The following is a 12,248-nucleotide window of genomic DNA, read 5'->3' as shown; positions in this document are numbered from 1 at the left end:
ACGTGTTCGATCACTGAGCCCCGATTGCGCCCTATCGATGGGCTCGTTTCTCCCAGCTATGAGCCGCCGACCCATCCCCACCTTTACCCTCCCGCCCCAAGGGTTGTCGAGGTTTTGGCCCGCGGCCACCCTCACTGGCACTGGTGGGAGCCGCAGCCCCTGCAATCTAGAGAAGGAGCCCTCAGCGGAAGGGCTCTGTGCTGGGATACAGCGGAGCGTCCGACGGGAAGGCGATTCTCTCTCGCCGTTCAAGGCAGCGCCCCAATAGCCGCCGGCTTCTCTTTTGACGTCAGGCTCCGGTTATTAGATCCGCGCCAAGCCAACTGGAGCACCGAAACCCGAGAAGCGGTTGCAGGAGCCGAGAAGGGCCGCTAGGGGCGCTGCGGCATTTAAACGCGGCGCATAGCTTTCTCGGAGGCCGGTTGCACTATGAGGGGCTCCGGCGCGATCGTGCTACAGCTGGTCCTGCTCCTGGCCCTTTGGGGTGCCTCAGAGGCTGAAACTTCAGGTACTTCATTTCCTTCGTCCACTCGTGGGTCCCTTCTTTTCATTTGTCGGAGGGCGGCTGGAAGGCTCTGCAGCGACCCAGGCGGAGTCATCCTCGGGTCGTCTTCCAAGGGGACTGCTAAGTCACCTTCGTAGAATCCACTCTCAGCCAAAGAAGGGGGGAAAAAAGTACTTACCCGGTACGAGCAAGGCTCCTTCTTTGGGAAAAAGACGCTGAGCAGAACCCGTCTCCTAGCTTTATAATTGGGTATCAATGCATCCGACCTGCCTGCTTTGCGGCATTGGGACTCGATTCCCGCGCCCGTCCTCGCGGCCAAGCCCGGAAAACAGATTGTGATTATGAACATTTTAGATCATGGTTGGATTTATGTAACAGTATGTAAGAGATCACCATAGTCCCCAAACCTCGCTGCCTCTAAATTATGTATTAATTTACTTGAATGAAGGTGTGTGCGTGTTGTGTGTGTGTGCGCTCGCCCGCCAGTGAATGGTGAAGTACCTAAAGATGGGCAACAGTTGCTGAGAATAGAAGATGGTGCTCTTCAGGCACCATTTCCTGTGATTTTAACTTAGCATTGCTGTGATAATCACTGGCAACTACTCTTAATAAAGCAGCTCTTTCACATCTCATTCCTTGATTTCTTTTCTTTTAGTTTAGAACATTGTTGGATGTTTTATTCCACAGTATATGTTCCTGTTGAAGAGAACCCTTGCTGCACTAGTGAAATGGACTCTAGTTTATCTCTAGCCTATAAAGGTTTATGTTCTGCAAGCCTGTTAGATTCCTCACTTTTACTATTTGACTAAAGTCAATACTGGGACAAAGGCATTCTGAAAACTCTTGATGTTGATTGGTGCTTGTTAAAAGATGGGGAAGGCTGGCATTAGAAGAATTCCTTTTATCAGACATTATCAGCCATATGTGTAGGAGAGTCTCACAGCCTCATGGATGAGAAAACAAAGTCTAAGAAGTATAATTGATCAGTTGGGCGCATTTAGTCCAGCAAAAAGAAAATTAAGAGGTGATGTAGTTTGAAAAACATAGATGATGATAGACCAAGCCAACAAATTTGGGATGTTTGAAACTGGTGGGGAGGGTGTGACTGAAACTTAGGAAGAATTTTGCATTTTGGTACCGGGCCAGAAGCAAGACAATATTTGAGATCTCTCCCCAATCAGTAATTCTGTGACTGTATTGAGGATACTATGGACAAAGCTACAATTCAGGTGGCAACATTCAGCTGATCATTGGCTGATCTCAAAATAACCAACCAAGCAAATTTTAGTACTTGATAAAACACCAGGATATCCCAGGATTGTAGCTTAAGCTGGGAAATTAAAATTAATTAAAAGCTATTCCCATATTATTACTTTAAAAACTACAGGGATTATTCACATTGTTCCTAAAAGTTAAACCTTTTATAGAACAAAGGCTGAAATGGGCTTTAATCTCAGGACAGAAATTAATATTTTTGAGAATCTTTCCATCCCCTCTTTTGAGAAATATTCATAGTAAGAACTGTTAAAAATTTAATTTCTTCTCTCCCAGTTCAATCAGCTACAAATAGATATGTTGCTTTGTTTCAGTTCAGCTGCTATGATGCAACCACAACCACAGAAATGCAATGACCTGGTTTTCACAAAATCTGGGCTTGCTTAAACATGATTTATTTATTATCCCAATAAGATGTTATACTGAAAATCCCATAAATTCGTAAAGTGTTTTGTTTAATTGTGGCATAGTATCTTATATAAGTTTCTCTGCACTCAAAAGATCCAGGAGGTCAGTTTTCTTTAAAAATGGCTAGTTGTGCTATATATCTATTACTATTCTTTCTCTTGGCACAAGACACATTTCAAAAACTGCTGTGCCTTTGAATGTTGCTTCATAATAAGCACATCTACACTTACACAATATTTTGCTTTTCCTGTTGGTATCACAGCAAACCTCTAGAAAGTGTTATCGTCATTTCCATCTGAAAATGAATTGGGATAATGTTTCACTAAGATTTATGTTCAGTGATTTAAAAAAAAGTAACTTTTTCAAGGAGCAATTGATTAACATTTGTTAATTTAATTGCATACATAATAATTATTGAAAAGTGTTCTTTTCATGATCTCAGTTTTTACAGTACATTTGATTAACATATTTTAATCAATTTCTGCAAGGTAATTTACAGGAAAATAAGCAGATTTAAGAAATTAAAACTCATGCATAAAATTCAGACTAAATTATTTGAACTAGAATTATAATCATATAGTTCAACTTTACCAGAGCCTGGTGGTTTCCAGATAAAAATTGGGAGACCCTGGGTTTTATTCCTGCCTTAGGCACAATGCCAGCAGGGTGATCTTGGGCCAGTCATTCTCTCAGCTCTAGGAAACAACCAGTGGCAAAACACTTTGTACAATGTCTATGGAGAGTCTTACTCATCCAGGCCATGGTTGTTCCAAAGGTGCTTTTTTCAAAGGGAACTGGATTTTCTTGTTTTACTTGAAGACATTTTGCTCCTGATCCAAGAAGCTTCTTTAGTTCTGATATAAATCCTCCCATTCTCCACCATTCAATCAGAACTGAAGAAACTTCTTGGATCAGAAGTGAAACATCTTCAGGTAAAACAAGAAAGTCCAGTTGTCTTTGAAAAAAAGCACCTTTAGGATACTTTGAACAATTTTGCCAAGAAAACTGTAGGGATTTGTCCAGACAGTCTCCAGGAGTCAACAGTGACTCAAAGGCAGAAACAACAACAACCCTTCCCCCACCCACCCACACATACATACTTAGATGTGATCCTCTTGATTTTAATTGGATTTAGACCTTATCCAATTTTGTTTCAGCCACATTTATATCTACCTCCATTACTACCACTACAAAATTGGATGTGACAAAAATTCTGGTGGAATAAGATTAATCAAGAAAGAATGTGTGCCAGTAATTCTATTTATCAGTTATACCTTTTAAACAAGAGTCTGTAGCATTGATAGAATTCTTGACCATACCTAGTTCACGTTGCCAATATTTATTCATTACAAGATACCTATTATAAAAAAACATTCTTCAGAATAGAAAACGTGTTAATTTCACCAGGATCAATGGCAGTTAAAGATAGGCAATTTTGACAGAATAATCTTCATTGGGTAGCAAATTAATTTAGAATTTGCTGATCAATTTATTGCTTATGCTGAATTATCAAATCCAGGTACACTTTAAACTGGGAAGACATTAATTAATATAAGAAAATGTTAAGGTACAATTGGTTAGGAAAAAAATCCATGGGGACATTTGATAGAAGTTTATAAAACCAGACTTGAGCAGAGAGAACATTTTCTTCTTTCATACCTATTTTGGGATTGTCCAAGAATTATTCTGGGAACAAAGTTGTATATCTTAGTATTTTTTTAAATGAAATTCTAAAGCGGTGACAGCCACCGCTTTAGTTATGTAACAGTCAGCAACATCGATTGCTCTGGTTCCTCCAGCTATTGTTCACTTCCCTTTCCTACTCTGGTGTTCAGTGTTTATAAGACTGTTGCTGCAGGTTTTTTTTACTTAAAGAGTTACAAACATGAGCCTCATCAACAGCCTAAAGAATTTCAACTGTTGAAGCATGAATGTATGTATATGAACACAACTTCTTTTTTGTGTGGAGCTGGTTGGATTTTGGTTTCACAAGCTCCCACACCTAGAAAAGGGCTTTATTGTTGGCATAGATTAGAATATTGATTTAAAATTCAGCTTTACAGGTAACTTTCTACTTGCTAAGACTCTAAGGAAACTCTTGGTTCAGAAACAGATTATCTTTAACAGGGATTGTTGGAAAGCAGGACTAAGGAGAGGTACTGCCTCAGATCCTGCTTGTGGTTTATCCTAAAGCAGCTGAAACCATCAAGTGAAACCTTCTAGTTTATGTAGGAATCCACATTAAAGTGTCCTAAGTAACTGTGGTTGGATATTCAAAGCTGGTCTATAGAATCCAGAGGCCCAACTGCCTGTCTTTGAGAAACTGAATAGGAGTTTAGCAACATTCTCTGTTGGGGTCCTTGGTGCTCTCTGAGTTTGGTTAGGTAACATCAAACATTGCTAATACTGAAGATGCTACCTAGTTTGGATCACAAAATATCTGCAAGAAGACAAGCAAGCTCAAGAGAGCACCAACGACCCCTCATTTCAACCCTAAGCTACAAATATTCTCCTTTATTGGTACGTTCTCTGGTGTTCAGTGGCTTAGTTTTAATCAAATAAACCAAAAGTAAGCTAAATAATATTGAACTAAACAAAACCAGGTTTAAAAGTTAGTCTAATAACATATTAATTTTAGCAGCATTAGGAAAGGCCAAGATAATGTTAGAAAAAACTGCCTAGCTTGCTTTGCATGAGTTTTGTGATAGTTGAAGGTTGTACTCCATGAATTGGTAAGTATTTGGGTTTAAGATGCTATAATCTCTTTAGTGTAAATGATTTCTTAAGTTTAAACACATTACAGGAAAAGAAAAGAATTACTCCCTACTGTGGTATGTTTAGTTAAGGGCGTGTAGGCAAAATACCAGAACTTTTAACACATTTTTTTTGTTAAAAACTTAACTTTGCCATTATATATATATTATAAGTAATGTGACCCTGCACACTTTACTTGCAGAAGTGTAGAGATTACACATGAATGGTATATTTGTCAAAGGTTTGGGGATGGATTTTGCTGTTTTTTCCCCCTCTTGCATAAATTTGTAGATATACTCTTACCTGAAAGATGAATATGATGAATGAATGGATGGGTAAGAGATAGACGATAGATGATGGATGGATGGATAGATAATATATTTATTTATATCCCACTTTTATTATTTTTATAAATAACTCCAGAGGGTGAACATATCTAATATTACTTCCTTCTATTTTTTCCAGAACAACCCTGTGATGTGGGTTGGATGGAAAGAGAGAGACTGGTCCAAGGTCACGCAGCTGGCTTTCATGCCTAAGGCACAACTAGAATTCACCAGCTCCTAGTTTTTTAACCTGGTGCTTTAACTACTAGACATATAGATAACTATTCCTGCTTACATTTTTCTTGATTTGACTCATCTACTCACTGCTGCAGCTATTGTTCCGGTAATAGGGTTTCCTTGCTATAGTATTATTATATTTCCTAACAATGGAGGATTCCCAGTTCAAAATTGGCCATATAAGTATTTCTTTCCATTTTCCCCATTTTCTTTTATTGATCTACTAGTGCCCTGGTAGAAATGCTGAAACTTTTTCTTTTATTATTGACTCTATTTCAAATAAATTCAATAATAAATCCATTGCAGTGTTTATACATTTGAGTTATTTCTTTCCATCATGTCATGATTAAGCAGATGCTGAGCATTATTTCTTGGAGATGCTTTAAAATGGATTGTAGAGGAGGATTGACCTAGATGCCCCCCTCAAACTCTTATCATAATAAAACACATCACTAACCATTGTTTGTGGGTGCCATTTTAATATTGTACCTCTATATCACTGAGAGTCACTTTGGTGTAATGATTAAGGTTGTAGGTTATAAACTAAGAGTGGGAATTCCAGGCCCAACATAGGTATGAAATCAACTGGGTGACCTTGAGCCAGTCAGTCTCTCTCATTCTTAGGAAGAAGACAATAGCAAACCACTTCCAAAAAACCTTGCCAATAAAACTACAGGGACTCATGTAGGTGGTTGACAGGAATCAAAACTGACTTGAAGACACTACATTCTGTCTCCTCTCTCTCTCCAACATTTCAATTATCAGCAGAACAGAAAAAGAATATAAGTAAAACTGAAAGTCAGCTTCACTAATTTGCTCATCATTTGTTAGTTTATGTTTTGCCTTTTTGATTCATCTTGAAGATATTTGACACATTTTAGTACTTTCCAGAATTTTTAAAGAAAGTTGTGGGCAAAGTATTTTAAAGTGCTTTTAGACCCCTCTATGCATGCATTTTTCTCCGATGTTACTTTTGAGATATACTTGCAGATTAAAATGCTGGTTCAGGATTGAGAGAGGAACATCCAAAATGATTATCTGAAGAGTTATGCACAAGTGTGGCAGAGGTAAAAATGTTAGGAAAAACTATCTTGAATCATATTTGGAGCCTCCCACATTCTCACATTTTCTCACATTCATCAAGCAAAATGTCGCAAATAGGGTAGGATGAAATCTTACTATCCCATAGAATAAGGAGCCAAATTAAGAAGAATTATGAGACTTTATGTATTGGAGATTATCTATAGCCATCAAGATTAATAGTCATGATATTCTGATAACATTTTGCAAAACTCCTGATCCACATCTATGAAATTCACCTGTCCTTTTTGACATGAGGAGAATTACCACCTCCAACATTACATTTTGCAACATTCAAAGCAGCAACTATACTATGTATTCATATACTTTCATGCTTTGTGGTCTGTCTACATTTTTTTTTTTGAAATTTGCGCTTTGTCTTCAGTTATCCATTGATTGGTTGCTTTGTTCTGTTTTTTTTTTTTAAATGCAAATGTTTGAAAACATCATGGGGCCTTGATGTCAAGTTTCTTCTTGTAGCCAGTCTCCATTGCTACAAGTGTATGCTGGAATTGCTCTGCAGAATCAGGCTAATATCAATTTTAGCCCAGCAGGTAGCCAAAAAGCCTTGCGGCATTCAGAAGCTATTAACAAAGACATTACTTTCTTTCTTGGAGTTGTTCTCCTGGGGTTGATATTTGGAGGCATGCTGCCCCCAACCCAGAAGTAATGTTGTGTTTCAAGTCTTAGAGTCCTTGATAGATAGACCTCTCCATGAAATTTATCCTTTTAAAGCTATCCAACAGTCAGTGGTCATCACTATATGTGTAGCAATGAATTCCACAAACTATTGTATATGCTTTCATATAAAATGACCCTGGGGCAAGTAATTCACTTGAAATGAATGCAGCACAATCTTTAGAAACTGACATATATATATATATATATATATATATATATATATATATATATATATATATATATACACACACACACACACACACACACACACACACACACACACACACATACACACACACACACACACACACACACTTAATGGTTATAATGTGGTTTTAACAATAAATAACTGGAGTATACTCTTCCCGGAGATCGAAGATTGCATCATTATATATATATATATATATATATATATATATATATATATATATATATATATATATATATTGATGCAATATAGCATGTGAATATTGGCATATCATTTCGTGCTAGTATATTCCAATAGTTATGGTAGTTACATTACTGTATATACCAGCCACTTCTATTAAGGGCTGTAAATGGCTTAAACATTTTTATATATTTCAAAAAAGTTGAAAAAAAGTTAAAACATTTTAAAAAATCATAGAATCCAAATATTAGTAAATCCTAATATTTAACATTCCAAACTACAGTCTAAGACATTTTGTTGGCTAAAGTGGAGAATGAAATGCTGTTCTTCTTATTTCACTACTTCAGAAGAACAAACCGATCATTCTGTATTTAGATATTCCTTGACATACAACCATTCAAAGTTCTGACAGTACTGAAAAAAATGGCTTATGACCAGTCCTCATGCAACCATTGTAATATTTTGCGGTTATATGGTTGCCATTTGTTTCCTTCCCAGCTGGCTTCCAACAAGCAAAGCCAGTGGGAAAGCTAGCAAGGAAGGTTGAAGTTGCAGTCATGTAATGTCTTGCTTAATGATCCCAGCAAAGATGGTCAAAAAATTGGGTGGGGTTGTGCAATGTTTGCCTTAAACCACATTGCTTAATGACAATTTTTTTGGTCACTATTGTGATTGTAAGTTAAGGACTATCTATGCCAGTGATGGCGAACCTTTTAGAGACCGAGTGCCCAAACCGCAACCCAAAAGCCACTTATTTATCACAAAGTGCCAGGGCCGCATCAACATTGTGGTGGCCTTAGGGGGGGGGGCAGAGAGGTACCTCTGAGTGCCGCCTCTGGCACACAAAAACTGGGGGTGCAAAAATGGGCCACCATGCTGCAAGGTGCAAAAATGGCAGTCACCACGCCACGGGGTACAGATACAAGGCACTGCACCATGCAAGAATGGGAGAAGGCGAGTATCATGCAGGCAGTAGCCCCACCCCATTTGCAGCACGTGCATGCTTGCGGCCCTGTGCATGTAAAATGCTTCCCCCTCCCTTTTCTTCCAGTCCACCAATCGACAATGGTTGGTGACCTCTGCTCTTACCACCTCCACTTGAGCTTGCTAGTTGGCCACTTTGCCTCCTTTGTGTGCTGGGCGGAGTTCCTACTCTGGGCAGCGGTGATGGCCTGATGCACCTGCTGCTGGCGACAGTGGCATGCATGCCAACAGAGAGGACTCTGAGTGCCGCCTCTGGCACGCGTGCCATAGGTTCGCCGCCACTGATCTATGGTCTCCCTAATTCACAGGTACCTTCCAAACTAAAGGGAGCTGCTTGGCTCTGCCTAATGGTAGAATGCACTATTTGTTTGTCATTTTTCTCTGAATGAGAACATCTGAGCATGCTGGAAGCTTTGATACAAACTTAAACCGATCTGTGGAGACTAGGCTACCGGTCTGCCTTAGAAACAAGAAACAAGAAGACATGATTCTGTGCAGTGAAGAGTATCAGCTTGATTTAATTTCCTAGTCAGTTATTGACAAAGGCATAATGGATTCTGATGAGACACTCTGTCTTCATTCCACTTTAGGACCTATCTGAAATGAGGTCATCTGTCTGGTATCAGCATAAAATGTTATTTGCAAGCAGCAAGGCGAAGAAGAGAGAACTGGGGTCTCTGGCATTACATGATGAAGAGGCTCCAGACAACAGAAATGAAATATTTCCTCTACTCTGTGACTCTACAAGGCAAAAGCGGTGTTTCAGCCGTGTTAGCATGCAGATTGCTTTCTTCCAAAAGGATCACAATCTCTTCCAATTAGAACATTTGTTCAGGACTGCTCTGAAGGTAGAAACTATGCAGAACCACTGGGAATAATAGTAGTAGTAGTAGTAGTAGTAGTAATAATAATAATAATAATAATAATAATAATAATAATAATAATAATAATAAAGTTGGAAGGGACCTTGGAGGTCATCTAGTCCAACCCCTGCTCAGGCAGGAAACCCTATACCATTTCGGACAAATGGCTGTCCAGTCTCTTCTTAAAAACTTCTAGTGTTGGAGCATTCACCGCTTTTGGAGGCAGGTTGTTCCACTGGTTAATTGTTCTAACTGTCAGGAAGTTTCTCCTTAGTTCTAGGTTGCTTCTCTCCCTGATCAGTTTCCATCCATTGCTTCTTGTCCTGCCTTCAGGCACCTTGGAGAATAGCTTGACTCCCTCTTCTTTGTGGCAGCCCCTGAGATATTGGATATTATGGATTCCTTCTTAAAATCTCCCAGCCTCCTTTCAAGAAAGTGTTCAGGAAAAAGTGGAAGAAGAGGGAAAAAATCAAGATTTTTCAAGTATACTGTATATACTGTGCTGTGTTATATATAAAGGTTAAATATAGAAACTTCTGTGTCAATATCTCTTGATAAATTTGTTAGTTTTCCTAAAGTGTAGAAATCTCCAAACAACTTTTATTATAGTCTTGATTAACAAGAGGAAAATACATATATACCCACCCACCTAGCCAGTCATTGCATCAATATTGTATTTTTTATATTGTGAGTAATAACTAATGCACATTAATTGTTTTACTTTTCAACTTTACAAATAAATTTTAAGAACCCTGGAATACAGTTGCCAAAAAAGCAACTTAGAGAAGGAACAGCAGAAATCTTTCAAAATTATTTCCTTTCCATGATGGAAAAAATATCACACATAAATATGGTTGAAAAACTGATTTAGTTAGGCTCTGTAAAGTTGGATAGAGATATTTAATTAGTGATTATGGAACCATTATGGAAGTTGGTCTAAAGCAGTGTTTCTCAACCTTGACAATTTTAAGGCATGTGGACTTCAACTCCCAGAATTCCACAGCCAGCATTGCTGGCTGTGGAATTCTGGGAGTTGAAGTCCACATGTCTTAAAATTGTCAAGGTTGAGAAACACTGGTCTAAAGTAATGCTTCCCAAACCTGAATAAATTACCTAAGATCAGGTGAATGCTTTTTTTCTGGTAACACAAATCCATTACCCATCATAACAGGGACTTTTAAATTGACTTAAAGATTGCCATGTCCACTAAAACATATTTGAAAGTTGTTAAGCAACCAACCAAATATTAATAAAACATTGCAAGAAATTGATAAAAGGAATAGCAAGAGTTACCACCATGTTGTTCTCACCTATTCTTTACCATAAATCTGTTAAAAGAAATACACAATCTGTATTGCTGTAACTAATTATGGATTTTATTTTTTATTTAAAAATAGAGACTTCTACTCCATCAGAAAATATCAGTCAGAAAACGTCAGAAATTTCTAGACATACAACTTGGGAATATTCGAGCACAGGTAAAACCCATAACTTTCTTCCTGAACTTTTCAGTTTTCACTCATGTATTATTTCAAATTGTAGTGATAGTTGTAAGGTAAAGGTCAAAGAACCTGTGACTTTCCAAATGTGGCTGAACTTCACTTCTTATTATGCCTGCCTGTGACTGGACTCAAGCACACTCCTGTTAACTGACCTTCATCCTTGGGAATTTGGACTCTTTTTTTCCCGGAAAGAAACACTTTAAGATTGATGTATCTTAAAACATTGTCAGCTAAAGTATGCTGTTTGTCATGTATGGGTGGGCTACATTTTTCAATCCAGACAGGTATATGAAACAGCTTTGTTGCTAGATATAAGCAGCATGGGAATTAGCCTCTGGTGAGCTGAAAATATCACGTAGCAAAATTCTGAAGGCTGCAGAATATACAGTATTTAGATTGATAGAAATATTACTCTGCTGGCTGTCTCCCATCTTAGTGTACATAAACCAGATGTATTAGCTGGATAATTACTGATTTGGATGTTTCTAGGCTATAACACACCCTCGGTGATGTGAAGGAGGACCCCCAACTTTTGCCTCTCCTTATTTCTCTCATCATCTTGATGGAATGTAGAAATGCCAATCAATGCTGAATGGATGTGATGAATGGATTTACAGGTTTTTAGGTTTTAAAGTATTCTGAAGGAGTCTGTGCTAAGATTCCAGAGAGTGTGTATTCTTCAGAAAGCTTATTGTCCTTAAAGTTCTGGCCAATCCATGTTTAGTATAGTTTAACTTACAAAATCTGCTGTCCAACTTCTCTATAAAGGGAGCTTCTAGGGTTTTTTTAAAAAATAATTTCTCTAGATGGTGGCACATAATGACTAAGATGTTGTTGCTCCTGGGTTGAGGTTCTTTTTCTGTTATTTGTTGTTTTCCGTTACATATTTCTCCATCATTTGTCACTTCTGTGGATGTCCCTTTTTTCAAATAAATCTTGAAAGGCTACATGGGAGGAATTTCCTTGTGTTGACTTCCTTTGAGATATAATTGAAGTTAAGAGATATGATTGTAAGGAATACGATTGTTCACTGACAAACAGAATCAGTGCATAAGCTCTTTTACCACTTTGTGATCAAGTTGTACAAAAAAGTTGCAAAAGATTATTGTAGCATGATAGAAAGAATGTGAACACATGGGCAAGTGATTTCACTGAAGTGGCTCAGATTCATTGGTGCTCATTTTATAATGTGGTTCTGAGTACTAAACTTAAGGGAAGTTTAGATGTTTATGTCTCTGAATGGTT

General features: G+C 38.0%; 1 protein-coding gene across 2 annotated transcripts in view; it reads left to right on the top strand.

The window, feature by feature from the left end:
* The first annotated feature begins 335 nt into the window (after nucleotides 1-335).
* EMB (embigin) overlaps nucleotides 336-12,248 on the top strand; it is a 33,228-nt gene continuing 21,315 nt past the window's right edge. Inside the window, exons 1-3 of one of the 2 annotated variants that reach the window (XM_039345687.1) lie at nucleotides 366-508; nucleotides 9,229-9,486; nucleotides 10,899-10,979. Coding sequence is in view for 1 of the 2 variants with exons in the window: in XM_039345686.1 (XP_039201620.1) it covers nucleotides 430-508; nucleotides 10,899-10,979 (160 nt within the window). In the remaining variant the exon portion in view is untranslated. Of the gene's footprint in view, nucleotides 509-9,228; nucleotides 9,487-10,898; nucleotides 10,980-12,248 lie in introns of both variants that reach the window. The other variant, XM_039345686.1, reaches the window with a different exon arrangement.

The sequence above is a fragment of the Crotalus tigris genome, unplaced genomic scaffold (genome assembly GCF_016545835.1).
Source record: "Crotalus tigris isolate CLP2741 ecotype Arizona unplaced genomic scaffold, ASM1654583v1 scf7180000017973.899353, whole genome shotgun sequence".
Classification (NCBI taxonomy): domain Eukaryota; kingdom Metazoa; phylum Chordata; class Lepidosauria; order Squamata; family Viperidae; genus Crotalus; species Crotalus tigris.
The sequence above is the reverse complement of the archived record's forward strand: the minus strand, read 5'-3'. Positions and strand labels throughout refer to the sequence as shown.